Source organism: Bombina bombina, chromosome 1 (assembly GCF_027579735.1).
Source record: "Bombina bombina isolate aBomBom1 chromosome 1, aBomBom1.pri, whole genome shotgun sequence".
NCBI classification, from domain to species: domain Eukaryota; kingdom Metazoa; phylum Chordata; class Amphibia; order Anura; family Bombinatoridae; genus Bombina; species Bombina bombina.
Genome location: NC_069499.1, coordinates 318398569 through 318414503, shown reverse-complemented (window position 1 = coordinate 318414503; position 15935 = coordinate 318398569). Strand labels below are relative to the sequence as shown.

Genomic DNA, 15935 nt, shown 5'->3' with positions numbered 1-15935 from the left:
ACATTTTGAGGAATCTGGATCTGAGCATAGTGTAGTAATGTTTTCTGTTGAGGTCAGTAGACTGTATCATCAAAGGACAGAAATTTGTGTGCTAAGGCATCAGCTTTCTTGTTTTTATTTCCGTGTATGTAGGATAAAATGAGGTTAAAGTGAGTAAAGAGCAAGACCCACTGGTCCTGACAGGAATTTAGTTGCCACGATTCAGAGAGAGCAAGTTTGATTGCCAAGAGTTATAGAATGCCTACATCTCATAGCTGACCTCTGCACTGTAGTTGTATTTTTTTTTTTATAGAAAAAAAGGCAACTGGGTGTATCCTACCAGTAGAACCTTGTCACTGAGGACAATACAGCACCAGTTTCCATTTCAATAGTGTCAAATTTGATTATATACTGTAAGTTGGTGTCTGGATTTTGATGAATAAGAACTAACAGATTCTTTAAGTTCTAGAAGGAGTGTTTGGCTTCGTTTTACCATACTTTACAGCTGGCTCCTTTCTTTGTCAAGTGGATAAGTGATTGTGGTGAATCCTTTGATGAAACACCTGTATTAAATGGCAAAACATAGGAAACTTTGGAGCCCATTAACAGTGTTGGGTGGAGGCATTGGAGAACGACAGTCACTTTCTGTAGATCCATTTCAAGCGCTGATTAAAAGAACACTTCTCCAATCTAGCATATATGTTGTTTTCACAGAGGTGAAAAGGAACTAGAGTAGATAAAGATGTCATTCAAATAGATAATAGCAAATATGTTTTGGTAGTTTTGGAGTATTAAAGAGCCCGAATGACATAATCTGATATTTAAAGTGGCCATATAGAGTGCCTTGTCTGATTCTGATCAAGTTGTATGCCCCTCACAGATCCAGCTTGGTGAAGATAATTGCTCCTTTTTAATAGTCAAATACCTCTAGAAGGAAGGGGATAGGAATTATTTATTGTTATCTGGTGCTAAACATTGTAATCGGCACAATGCTTCAGTCCACTGTCCTTTTCAACAAAAAATAATCTATCTTGAATATATTTTTCTAGTACTTTCTATTCAGGTTGTGACAAAGGGGTAGGTCCTCCTCTTAGGAAACTGTGTTGCTTGGATGAAGTTAATTGAGCAGTCAAATGGTTAGGCAGATAAGGTTTGGTAGCTGGCAAGCAAGCAAGGTTCAATCAGATCATGCAAGAGTCAAAATATGATCAGGCAGTGAAGCTCAAACTTAGCAGACAAAAGATAAAACAAATCCTGATCAAACTAGTTAGCAATGAAGTTACAAAACAGATAAACAGGATACAGCACACCAGGGAATCTTTTAAATGTGAGGAATACAGGAAAAGGCTGGATTTAAATAGTTTGTGGTTAATTGCAAAATATGTCACAGCTGAAGGTAGGTTGTGCCAGAGAGTAAAAAAAGAACACAGGCTCTCTTGCAACAGGCAGCTTGCAGTTTTCTGTGGATCTTAGGGAAAACAACAGTCAAGCAACCTGGATTTTTATACTTTGCTTTGAACATTATAAGTTTATATCAGACATGCCTATGGGTCTCATAAGTGGAACAGATAATGTGTGCACACTACATACAATACATATTCAGTTTTTAAACAGATGTTGCATTTTACATGGAACAATTAACATCCCACACATTTCAGTATTCTGTTTTAGTAGGAGCATTCACTAATTTAAAAAAGCATAAACACAAATGCGTTTGTAACTATAGCAACAAATGAAATGTACTTGACTATAGTCTTACATTTTTTATATTTGCTGTGGCTTTTAACATATATAGAAAGAAGATATAATTAGGCTCATACAACAATTAAAAATGTAAGTTAACATTTGTATTGTGGGGACCAATATTAAAGGCAAAATAAAATATAAATCATTTTACAATTAAACAGTGTAAAGAAAAAAATATAATGTTCAAAGCAAAAGTATAAGAATGTCTGCCATTACAATACAGCATTTTATTGCTATTGTAAATTAGCAACAGTGTCAAAGAACTGTTACAGATGAACAAAGGCTATTGAGGGCTGTGATCAAAAGTCTTGAAGAAGTCTTTCCACTTTGTGTGTTTCAGTCATTTGCATGCTGTGTTGTAACTTAAATGCCATCCATTTAGCAACAAGTAAATAGAGAACACTAACCTGTTAACATTTTGCATTTAACTGGCTAAAGTTTTACAAATATAAAATGCAAACAAAGGAACAAATTAGCAACATTAAAAGACTTCGGACCAGATTAAAAGTGACATGCAATAAAGCGCTTTCACTTGCATGCAAACACTGCCAGAAGTAATCATTTAACGTGAATGGGTTACTGTTTGTTTTACAAGTTTAAAGCAAAATGTTTGCGTGCAAGCAAAAGCCAATGCACCCTAACTTCAGGACTTCGAATTTTGCGACCATGCTAACTTCTCCCCATAGACTTCAATGGAGTGCACAAACTAGAAAAAAATAAAGTAGATAAAAAAAAAACTAACTCTTTTTGCCTGCACACTAACCAGACAGGAGTTAAACCTAGAGTGCTAACCCAAAGATAGTTATAAATATTTTACATTTCAAAGTTCTTCACATGGAGCAAAATATTATATTTATTTCTAAATAGATATTTCCATATATATCTACTGTAATATATATATATATATATATATATATATATATATATATATATATATATTTATATTTATATTTATACTGTATATACACACATAGCAAAAAAGTGTTCACCTTGAATGTAGCAAACTGGTACAAAATGTGTTAGTAGAGTAACAGAACTTGGCTGATTGGAAGAAGGTTTAATACATCTTTTTTTTAATTTCACTTAAAAAGCAGTCAAATGGACAATACTTACACCCTATAAGAAGGGTGAACAACTACACACATCTATCTTTGAGAAACAGGTCAGATGATGTCACACTCCATTTCCACGCTCCAGGTCACTGTCTTGTCTGTTTGACTGTTTGCATTTTTAGTGCAATTCAATATAGGTATATTTTAAACCTTCTTCCAATCAGCTATGTGCTGTTACTCTATTGACATATAGTTTACCAGTTTGCTATATTCAGGGTGAACACTTTTTTTGCTACTATTGTTACTTGCAGGGGGAGCTCTCATGGCTAATGGCTGTTCAGCACTGAGGCTCCGGAGGAGACATTGGAGCGCTCTCCTTGCAAACCAAGGTACTTTTTATCCTACTCTTCTCCTTTCATTTAGTTGAGATATATATATATATATATATATATATATATATATACACATACACACACACACATATATATATATATATATATATATATATATATATATATATATATAGGTATATACAGATATATATATATATAGGAATATCTATTTTAAATTCATAGAACATTTTCCCCTATGTGAAGAACATTGGAATGTAAACATTAGCACGACACTTGTCATCTTGCCCTTTCGTAGGCAAAAAAACAAATATTATGCTTTTTTGTTTCTTTCCTTTTCCTGCTATGGGCAATATATAAATATATATTTGCATTTTGTCCCTAAATCAATCTACTGGAAAAAAAGATTGTGGCAAGTATACAGCAAGTTAGCATTGGAGAGATATAAAAGATGAAAACGCTTTTATTTTTGCTAAACCTTTATTATTTTTATATACAGTGGAAATGATCCAATGACATAAATACAGTGTTTACAATCTCTTGAGAGTTGATTTGAGTTCTCAAGTTTTGCTTTAACAAAAGCCAAGTGACTTGCATTCCCAGTTTCGCTGATTTCACAATCCCATCTGGGCTAACTTGCGGTATTTAACAGATGGAACCTTGTGGCAGCATTCATTCACATTGTCAGTTCACTCGTACATACCTTATCTAAAGATAGATTAAAAGTTCACTTACAGCTATGGCAGGTTGCTCCACTGTAACCTGTGTCGCTGCAGTCACAGTAAAATGAGCTCCAGGACTGAGAACATTCTCCCCCATGTTCACAATAATTTGGCAAGCACCTGTCGGAAGAGAAAAAAAAGCGCTTGTTTTCATTGTCATTGTACCACTGAGTATCTGAGTTTAAAAATGACTTCCAAGTCATGCTGATAGTTAATTAGCTGTGGGGAGACTGAAAGAGATCTGTGCAAATCAATAATTTCAAATGGTGGATACTCCTGAAATTGATGAACCAGATATGCTGAATTACTAAACAAAAGTCAACCACTCTCACAAATACACTCAATTCAGACTCAATTACAAATGAGTTTTTTTTTAGCCACTGCAATTTCAAACCTGTTAAAATCCCAGTGGATTTTTAAATTTACATAAGAACGGATTGTGCTTGAATAGATTGAATACATTTAATTAGATACTGTTTGCATAACTACTCAGATTGGTACATTTTGCATACAGTGATATTTAACCACAAATTAAATACATTAACATCAACATATCACAACACATGAGATTCTACAAAAACATTTGTACTTAATTACAGATGCTACTAGATAAATTCTATTAAACAACATCCATTTATGTTGGACATACTGACTTATTATTTGTAGTTTTTGATGAAAAAGTAGTCATTTGTTTTGATTTGCTAAAATATCTTTTTAAGCATTAATAATTCCTAATTATTTATTTTAAATATTTAAAAAAAAATTCTATATAAACACTGTATTACGTTTGAAACCTAAATGGTGAAAGGCATATGCTGAATGCTGTTTTCCAATTTTTCTATGCATGGTAAAACTCAAATACAGCCCAATGAGTGAGATCACAGCTTCCTAACCAGTATGTCAGCTATTAACTGGCAGATTAAATCACCCTGGGTACGTATGAGTCCGCAGCGATCGGCCCCCACAGCTGCCCCACAACTTCATAAATGCTATTGCATTGTCTTTTTATCATGCATTTGTTGATTATGCAAATCTACTGTGTTTACTGGTCTTTTAAAATGACAATAAACTTTTTTTTTTTTAATTTATCTACAATATATATCAGCAACTAAACAATATGTATACAACATGGCTGGATACCATGTTACTCACTTCCTGTAACTGTTTATGATCTAATATACCAGTACATGTGAGTTAACAATAGCTTCAAACCAATAATACAAAAACAGAAACCAATTATCTTTTGATGTAACCTATAGTGTACTTAAAGAAGACTAATATTATGAAAAGGAGTATATTTTTTAAGTATGTTATATTTAGTTTTTTACTTCCATTTTTATGCATAGTTTCTTACTTAATTAGGTCATATTAGTGATGAGGATTTTTTTCTTTGGGGTATATATTTCTCCAGATATACCTAATTTGGAGACTAATATTCTCAAGGGAATTTAATGTGGGTCTCTGGCTACTTACTATAGGGAGCAACAGTTAATTGTAATGAGGATTGTGGTTAATTGCAGTTGGGGGTTCATAGAACACTAGATGAAGGGATACCACAAAGGGCTCATCACAACGGGGAGGAGGGGTTAGATGAGGTTTAACTTGCAGTTTGGGATTTGGGGGTTAGGTTTATTTGTGGTGCAGAGATGTAACATTTATTTTTTAAGGACTATAACACTAGTACCCATGTAATATTTGTACCAGTCACTTATAGGAAATACTTTTTGTTTTGATTTTTATTTTTGTCTTATACCCATATGTTTCTGTCTATATCAACCCTGCTTGCATGCATTTACTGTATTGTGTATTAATTGTATTGCCTATCATCTAAGTCTAAATTAATGCCGTGTCAACCGCCATTTCAATATAGTACAGCTTTCTCTTTATACGACTATGTTTCATTTGAAACCTTTTGTAGTAATAAACTTTAACACATTTTTGCTTCTGTTTTTTTAATGAAATCCCTAAATATGAAAGTATTGATATTATCGGTCTCTCTTCTATAAATGAAAATGTATATACTAAAGATTTAAAGTGTTTCCTTATATAAGAGAACCTGATAACCTGAATTCTAGTGGTCATAAACCTCAGCTTACTATTGTGATTAAAATAAGTTTAATTTATTTAATTAAAAAGTATTCATATTATAAAATTGGAAACAATCCATAATTATGGGTTTAATGAAATGCAAATTAAAAATTTTGATTAAAGTGTGTTCATTTCATTTGAAGTATACCTAATATAGCCTCATTGATATTTCTACAAGAATTTTCATTAATGATTAGCATTCACCATTTGTAATGTTGACTGCATATTCCTGTGTCTTATTTGCCCTTAGTGTTAAAAGGTTATATCACACTGATTGCACAGTGTTCATTTCTGTCTAGACTGAAATACTGTGACTGCCAACTTTCATTTCCCTTGCTCCGTAGCTGAAATTGAGCTTATTCTGTGCAGGTAGAAATATGTTTTTATCTTTCCTGAAAAGGCAATTGAACTTCAAACTCTGTAACTGCTAACCCAGCATCTTGGGTATTGTATTAAATTGCTGCATAGAAATTTTGGAACTCATTTACAAATTCTGAACAAAGCAGCCGTATTGGGATACATTGAAGATTATCTGTAGTGTTGAAATGTGGTTCAATTTACTGTTCTGCAGATCTTATGTTTGTTTTTGTCAAAACAAATGCAAAAATATACACTTTGGTTGACAAGTTTCATTAGCTTGAAAGGTACAATGTATATCACTGCTTGAGCATAGGAGGAACTATCTGCTCTCTGTATGCAAGTAACCTAGAATGTGCAACTTAGCACTAAATCCTGATTTTATCAATAACTATAAATTGTACTTCTGTATTATTCAAATTGAATTAAAGAGAGATTGTAGTGAACCTTGTTGGTATTGTATCTACAAGAGAGCATTACAGAATTATCTTGTTTTTGAAAAATTCATGTTCTTGTCCTAAACTAAAATAAATCTTACACTTGCAGCTATGTGTCCCTCTCTACTAGGAAAGCAGTAACAGTTGTTCTTACTGGCCAGTAAGGATTACAGTACAAAATAATATGGCTGTATCCATTTTTAATTAAATATTTTTTTCAGGCACAAAATGTATTTAAAATATATAAATTATGTGATTTAATAGTAATGGTAGGGCATTTTTGCTTAAAATTTCCCTTTAAGATATCATAAAGTAAACATTTTGCGCTATAATACAAGTAGCATGCTATTTAGCACTTTAGCTTGCACGCAAACACCAGCAGAAGTAAACTTTTCACGTACATGGGTTAGCAAAAGCCGATGTGCCAACTTAAGGACTTTGGATATATCTTATCCCATAGACTTCAATGGAGTGTGCAAACTGAAAAAAACAAACAAAAAACTAACACATTGCTTGCACGTATACCCGACACTGCGTTCAACCTACATCGCTAACTTGAAAGTAGTTATTAATACATTCCAATGTTTTTCACTTAGAAAAAAATGTTCTATTTATTTTTAAATGTATATCTCTATATATCTGGTTATTTTTATGTAATATAATATATTAAATAAATAGTATATATATTAAAACATAAAATATAAATATAAAAAATAGTACATATACAGTAAGACACATTTCTAAATATTAAAATTGAATACAAATGTTTTTTCATGTATTTGACTTGAAAGGGTTCCAAAGTATATATACCTATTTATATACATACATATATACACATATAAACATAAATATACATGTTTATTCATATATATCGTTGCATATATACATACGCATATTTAGACATGTATATGTATGTATATATACATTATAGCCCTTTCCATTTAAAAACTTTTTTCATATACCATATACCTTTTTAATCCTTATAACTTTTTATTTTTAATATTTATGTGAATATTTTTATTAGTTAATGTATATATATAAGTGCAATACTTTATTTTAATACATTTATTTTGTGTTTTTTGCAACTTTTTATTTAGCCCTAATCTTTTACACAAGGGGGAATATCTATCAAACTGTCAACTATGCAGCATTCACCGGCACCAATACGCTCGCCTAACATTGCCTAACATCGCGGCCGCATATCTCAATACAATCTCCTTATTTATTAAAAAAGCCGGCAAAAAGACGCACACCAAGTACGGGGCGATGAACATTGGACTGTTGTTAACTAACAGTCATCGATCTTGAGTCTATTTGGCTTTTTCCCAACTTTATTCATACCCTGTCACTAAACGCCGCCACTATACTAAAATGTTTAACCCCTATCCCGCCACTCCCCGACATCACTGCAACCTAAATAAAGTTATTAACCCCTATCCCGCCGCTCCCCAACCCCGCCGCAACCTAAATAAAGTTATTAACCCCTATCCCGCCTCTCCCCGACCCCGCCGCAACCTAAATAAAGTTATTAACCCCTATCCCGCTGCTCCCCGACCCCGCTGCAACCTAAACAACCATATTAACCCCTAAACCTCTGGCCTCCCACATCACCACCACTAACTAAACCTATTAACCCCTAAACCGTCAGCCCCCCACATTGCCATAAACTAAATTAAGCTCCACGCCGGATGGATGAAGATAGAAGATGCCGTCTGGATGAAAACTTATTGCCACCTGGATGAGGTATTCTCCGGCTGGATGAAGATGGAAGAGGCCGCTCGGATAAAGACTTCTTATCACCTGGATGAGAACTTCTCCGGCTGGATGGATCCTTCAAGTGGGACTTCAAGAACTGTAAGTGGATCGTCAGGGTTAGTGTTAGGTTTTTTAAAGTTTTTTTGCATGTAAAAGAGCTAAATGCCCTTTTAAGGACAATGCCCATACAAATGCCCTTTTCAGGGCAATGGGGAGCTTATGTTATATTAGATTTTTTTATTTGGGGGGTTGGTTGGGTGGGTGCTGGGTTTAACTGTAGGGGGGTGTTTATATTTTTTTTACAGGTAAAAGAGCTGATATCTTTGGGGCAATGCCATTAGGTGTAATTCTTTTTTTATTTTTGATAATGTGTTTTTTTTTTCTCGTAATTTAGTGTTTTTTTTTTGTAAATTATTTTTTTGTGGTAATTTAGTACTTTTAATAATGTTTAATAGTATATTTAAATAATTTGAGTAGGGTTAGGTTTTTAATATGTCATTTATTTTATTTTTCTGGTAGTTTAATTTAATTGTAGGATAATAGTTAGGGTAGGTTAATTACTAGTTTAAAATAGTTTATTTTAATTCTACAGGTAAGTTTAAATTTATTTGAAGATAGAGATGTTGTAATTTTAATTAAAAGTTAGCAGCTTGTTAGGTTTAGGGGTTAATAGCTTAATTTAGTTTATGGCAATGTGGGGGGCTGATGGTTTAGGGGTTAATAGGTTTAGTTAGTGGTAGTGATGTGGGAGACCAGAGGTTTAGGGTTTAACACGTTAATTAGTGGCGGCCGTGGCGGGGAGCAGCGGAATAGGGGTTACTAACTTTATTCAGGTGGCGGCGATGTTGGGGAGTGGCGGAATAGGGGTTAATACATTTTATTTAGGTGTTGGCAATGTCGGGGCAGCAGATTAGGGGTGTTTAGACTCGGGGTTTATGTTAGGGTGTTAGCTGTAAACGTTACTTGTTTTCTACCATAGAAATCAATGGGTTATATTTCTTTGTCTTGCAGCATTGAACATAAGCTTTTGCTGCTTTCAGACTCCCATTGATTTCTATGGCATCCGCGGCCTCCAGGGTGGCGGATTTAAAACCAGGTACGATGCGTCCGAATAGCCAAGAGCGTACCTGTTAAAAGTTTGATAACTTCGAAAAAAGTGTCAGATAGAACCGAAGGTGTATTCGGAACATCTGTAATGATGTAAGCGTTGATCTGCGTCAGATTGAGACCATATTCTATGTCACAAATTTCAACTTTTGACGGTCTGTAGGCTTTGATATCTAGGATTGGATCGATCTTGCAACAATTACAATGCGGAATTCCAGCATATTTTAGGTTGACAGCTTGATAGGCCCCAAGGTCTTTAATCACACTATCCCAATGAGCACAAATTTAGTTTGTGCTCCTACAGTTGCATTAACTTTCAACTTGTAATGTGTTAAGGCATCACTTGTAATCTAGCCCATAAAGTTTAATACTAGTTTGTATTTTATTACTTTTTAAAAAATAAATCCATACTCTCCTTTTCCATGAAGTGGTGGTGTCAGAAGTGGGATGAATCATGTTTAGACAGCTTGGCAGAAGCAAGCAAAAAAAAAGAACAGGAAAAAAGTCCAATACAACTAGAGATGGAAAAGACACAAAAATCTGTCCAGAGGTCTGATAAATCATCAGTTTCTATTTATATTCATATATGCTTAAACAGGAAAGAAAAACAAAATGAAATAAACCTGGAAAATAAACAATATATATCTGAGAGCAATAGCATTTTCTGTGAAATCTTCCAATTTGTTGAAAAGAAAAAGAAAGACTTTATGGTGTTTGAAATGTTAGTTCAATTGATAAGCTTTCAATCAGAATCTTCTTTAGTGTGCAATGATTTCTCTCAAAGAACCCCTTTATCTTTCCTTGGTCAGACATTAATTCTTAAAGCCTTAGAACACAGATTTTGTGCATCCCAGGGAATTATAATGCTCTCATTATTTTCCAGCATATCAGTTGGAACATTTATTTTAATCTCTTTGTACTAATTAGAAGCAAACCTGAAAAATGTACTGAAATATATGTAGTATGAAAAAGAAAACTTTATCAACATTATACTGCATACAATACTTATATAACAAAATATTTTGTAATTTACAATGAAAATATTTTTTTTTTATCCATGGAAATAGTCTTATTAACTTGAATTTCCAGCAGCCTTTTAATAAAAGCTTATACAAAATCTACCACAGCAGAGTGTCGTATAGACTTAAACTGTACTTTTTTGTCCAAATCATTTTAAACATAACTGTCTGAAGTGATTGAAAAAGATAAATCTTACTAGAATAATATTCCTAGTGAAATAAATATTACTATTTTCCCCCTCAAACATTGTTTCAATGAGGATTATCAATAAAGATCTTGAACAAATAACAAAACCATATTTTAGATTGCTATTTATAAACATCCTTAAGAATATTTCCATATAGAATTGTTATAAATCTTTATATATATATATATATATATATATATATATATATATATATATATATATATATATATGTAAATATACTGTTTGTGTGTGTGTGTCTAGCTCTAACAAATGTGGCCAGATGTGGAATAAATACCTAAATGTTATTTTACCTTTGCAAATAAGATCAAAGTTTATTTCCTATGCTTGACAAATTTCCAAATGTGATACAGCAAAATTAATATCTAAATTGTAATTTATTATGCTTTAAAAGGAAATAATACTACCGTTCATATAGATATTTAATACACTATTCTAAAATGTTTAAAGATACCAAGGCTTTTTACTAAATTATAGTTAACAATCTGGTCAGCAGGATGTCCAACATCAAGAAAATAGCATATGCATTGCTTGGATCCCTAAAGAGTTTTAAAGGAAAATATTGCCTGATTTTACTGATTAGTTCCTGTAGAAATTGGTTATTTAAAATGAGAATGAAAAAATGGCCGATAAAGATATTCATTTTACTAATAAAATTTGAAGATACAAATAATTCACTTCCCTTGTAAACTGCTTTGAGCTAAATAAGACTATGGGCTAGATTACAGTTCTAGAAGAAGAATATGTTCGTGTTCATACATTTACATGTATATATTTGCATACGATTGAGCCATGTTAGACCCCCATCGCAGTGCCCAACGATTGCAAATAAAAATTATTGTCAAAACCAAAATAATTCTTTTCCAGACAGAACTTCATCAAGTGTATCAAAAACTCAATTGGTGGACCAGTGTAGTATACATTCTGTGTCAAGATTCTTCTGACCATCTCCATGGGGGATGATTGTATACAAGTTGACGACATCCATTGTCACCAGGATGTCAGTCGACTGTATATCATCCAAAGCACTAAGATGTGAGATGTGTTTAGAATAATCTCTGAGATAAAAGGAGGTGGATTGAACGACAGGCTGCAAGAAGTGGTCAATATACTCTGCTATGGGTTGAAACAATGATCCCCTAGCTGACACAATCGGGTTACCAGGGGGATTGGATAGGGTTTTATGTATCTTGGGTAAGAGATATAGGATGGGGCAGATTGGATTATTCACTGTCAGAAACCTATATGTGTCATCATCAATGATATTGGCATTGAATGCCAAACCCAAGAACTTATCAACCTGTTGTTTAAAAGTATTAGTAGGATTGAATGTCAGTTTGCGGTAAGTTAAGCCATCATCAAGTTGGCGTAAAGCCTCTGCATGATATTGGGCATAATTTAACACCACAATGGCACCGCCCTTGTCCGCGGGCCTAATCACAATGGTGCTATCCTCTGTCAGAGTTTTTAAAGCATTATGCTCAGGTGGTGTCAGATTATCCAAAGTGCTACATGCAGACACATTTTGTGTAGAAATGTCAGACTATATATATATATAATACTGTGTATATAAATATATATATAAATATAAATATATATATATATATATATATATATTTATCTCTTTCCCATTGGGACTTATTTTTCTACATCGGAATGGTAAACAACTAATTATTTGTCTACATCAGAACTGTAAACAAATAAGTACAAATTTCAATTATGGGATCAGGTAAGGGGTAGTGCCTATGATTCTAGGAACGCCCTTCAGCCCACAATCCCATTTATGAAGAGACTATGCCTTCAGGACAGCCAAACAGCTAGGACATTCCACGCTGTCTTAACAGCGCTAAAGCCCAGGCAGATAGGACTGCATGGAACATTTCTAATGGTGGGAAAGGGTTGAATATATATATATATTACATAAATGTTAGCAACTGCACTCTCACTAACCAAAAATAACAACCAGGGTGCCAGCAGGGGCAATAAATAGAAAATATACAGACCGCATTCCCTGTATTTCTGACAAACATCAGTATTTCTCTATTCTGGTGGGTCTGAGGAAAGGGAGATTATCCTTAAAATGTCACCAGAATAAAGACAATTGTTTGTCTCAAATCCAGCAAGTGTGATCCGTATATATATATATATATATATATATATATATATATATACACACTTACATACACACACATAGACATATTTAGACATGCCTTCCTTATTTTCTTTTAACACCTGAACCCTTATAACTTTTTTGTGCAATTTTTTTTTCCAAATAAATTTAATCAGTGGTATTATGAGTGTAATTGTACTTTTCAATTTATATTGTTATCTGTTTTGTGACACTTTTTTGTTTTGCAAAACAGTTAAAAGCTAAAGATAAGCTATCCTATCGTGCGTTAACTTCAGTTGCGCTCAATCGATCATGTTTACAGGGAGTGCAGAATTATTAGGCAAATGAGTATTTTGACCACATAATCCTCTTTATGCATGTTGTCTTACTCCAAGCTGTATAGGCTCGAAAGCCTACTACCAATTAAGCATATTAGGTGATGTGCATCTCTGTAATGAGAAGGGGTGTGGTCTAATGACATCAACACCCTATATCAGGTGTGCATAATTATTAGGCAACTTCCTTTCCTTTGGCAAAATGGGTCAAAAGAAGGACTTGACAGGCTCAGAAAAGTCAAAAATAGTGAGATATCTTGCAGAGGGATGCAGCACTCTTAAAATTGCAAAGCTTCTGAAGCGTGATCATCGAACAATCAAGCGTTTCATTCAAAATAGTCAACAGGGTCGCAAGAAGCGTGTGGAAAAACCAAGGCGCAAAATAACTGCCCATGAACTGAGAAAAGTCAAGCGTGCAGCTGCCAAGATGCCACTTGCCACCAGTTTGGCCATATTTCAGAGCTGCAACATCACTGGAGTGCCCAAAAGCACAAGGTGTGCAATACTCAGAGACATGGCCAAGGTAAGAAAGGCTGAAAGACGACCACCACTGAACAAGACACACAAGCTGAAACGTCAAGACTGGGCCAAGAAATATCTCAAGACTGATTTTTCTAAGGTTTTATGGACTGATGAAATGAGAGTGAGTCTTGATGGGCCAGATGGATGGGCCCGTGGCTGGATTGGTAAAGGGCAGAGAGCTCCAGTCCGACTCAGACGCCAGCAAGGTGGAGGTGGAGTACTGGTTTGGGCTGGTATCATCAAAGATGAGCTTGTGGGGCCTTTTCGGGTTGAGGATGGAGTCAAGCTCAACTCCCAGTCCTACTGCCAGTTTCTGGAAGACACCTTCTTCCAGCAGTGGTACAGGAAGAAGTCTGCATCCTTCAAGAAAAACATGATTTTCATGCAGGACAATGCTCCATCACACGCGTCCAAGTACTCCACAGCGTGGCTGGCAAGAAAGGGTATAAAAGAAGAAAATCTAATGACATGGCCTCCTTGTTCACCTGATCTGAACCCCATTGAGAACCTGTGGTCCATCATCAAATGTGAGATTTACAAAGCGGGAAAACAGTACACCTCTCTGAACAGTGTCTGGGAGGCTGTGGTTGCTGCTGAACGCAATGTTGATGGTGAACAGATCAAAACACTGACAGAATCCATGGATGGCAGGCTTTTGAGTGTCCTTGCAAAGAAAGGTGGCTATATTGGTCACTGATTTGTTTTTGCTTTGTTTTTGAATGTCAGAAATGTATATTTGTGAATGTTGAGATGTTATATTGGTTTCACTGGTAAAAATAAATAATTGAAATGGGTATATATTTGTTTTTTGTTAAGTTGCCTAATAATTATGCACAGTAATAGTCACCTGCACACACAGATATCCCCCTAAAATAGCTATAACTAAAAACAAACTAAAAACTACTTCCAAAACTATTCAGCTTTGATATTAATGAGTTTTTTGGGTTCATTGAGAACATGGTTGTTGTTCAATAATAAAATTAATCCTCAAAAATACAACTTGCCTAATAATTCTGCACTCCCTGTATTTTCAACTTGTAATATGAGCGCTACACACGACATACACAAACATCCACAATAAACTCTTGTTTGCTTGCATGTAACTAATAGAGCTCCAATCTTATACTTTAAATATTTATTTACTTAGATTTAATTTAGTTCATGAATTGTTTATATTACAGCTGTTGCAACATTTTTATACAAGATATAAATAAAACAGGTTAGAGAAATACACTCCTAAAAAGCTCAATACTGCTACTCCCTAAATAGACAAATGCTCCTCAAAACATGTGTCAGATATAGTTAGTAAAAATAGAAACGAATAGGGAGAGCGCTACAACAATAGCTGATTGAGAGAACAATGTAGATGAGCTAAATATCTGAGAATTAGACTATGGATCACTTATGAATATAAGGTGTACGTACAAAATGACCTATAACTATATGCTGATGATGGCTGATACGTAGATATGTAAGCAATGAGATATAAGGTAAAAACAAGAAGTGTGTAATGTGAGGATCAGAATCAAATAAATAGTTTATACAGTAAGAAGTATAATCAAAAGTTTTTACTTAATAAGCGCAAAAGAAATATGACATAAGGTAACAACAAAATTACAATAAAATTAGCTCAAAATGCTGTATGAGAAGGAATTTCAAACAGAGGGTACCAAAAATATATAAAAATTGCAAGACAAAAATGTTAAAATATTTCGCCACTGCAGTGAAAGTTAGTATCAAACCTTGGTAAGGTGTTGTATTATGCCGACCAAGCGGCGATGAAATGTGCTGCCCAGGTGGCTTCTGTGATGCAAGAAGAACGGCTGTGCAGTATCTGTGTGTGACCCTTTATACTTCCGGTTCACGTGAGATGTGGATGTTCGGGCAGGCATTGTGTAATGCTGACAAGCCCTTCGTAACAAGGTATCCGTGTGACAATGGACTTTTTGTATCTCCAAATGCTTGTGGATGATCCGTGTCTTGACGGTTTAGGATAAACTGATGGAAAATCACCTGATTTACAGGGAAAAAAGACATTGGTGAACCAGTTCATAACTGATTTTAAGTTACTCCACAAATCCATGATTTCTGGTGGGGTTCCTTTTGAAAAGCTCTAGTGAAGACAACAGTGAACAATGGTCTACGCGTTT

At 34.3% G+C, this 15935-nt stretch overlaps 1 protein-coding gene across 1 annotated transcript in view; it reads right to left on the bottom strand.

The window, feature by feature from the left end:
- The window catches only part of CNTNAP5 (contactin associated protein family member 5), an 886402-nt gene that overhangs the window by 463686 nt on the left and 406781 nt on the right, over window positions 1-15935 (bottom strand). The window contains 1 exon segment of the mRNA XM_053712216.1: window positions 3863-3969. Within this exon segment, the coding sequence (XP_053568191.1) occupies window positions 3863-3969 (107 nt within the window).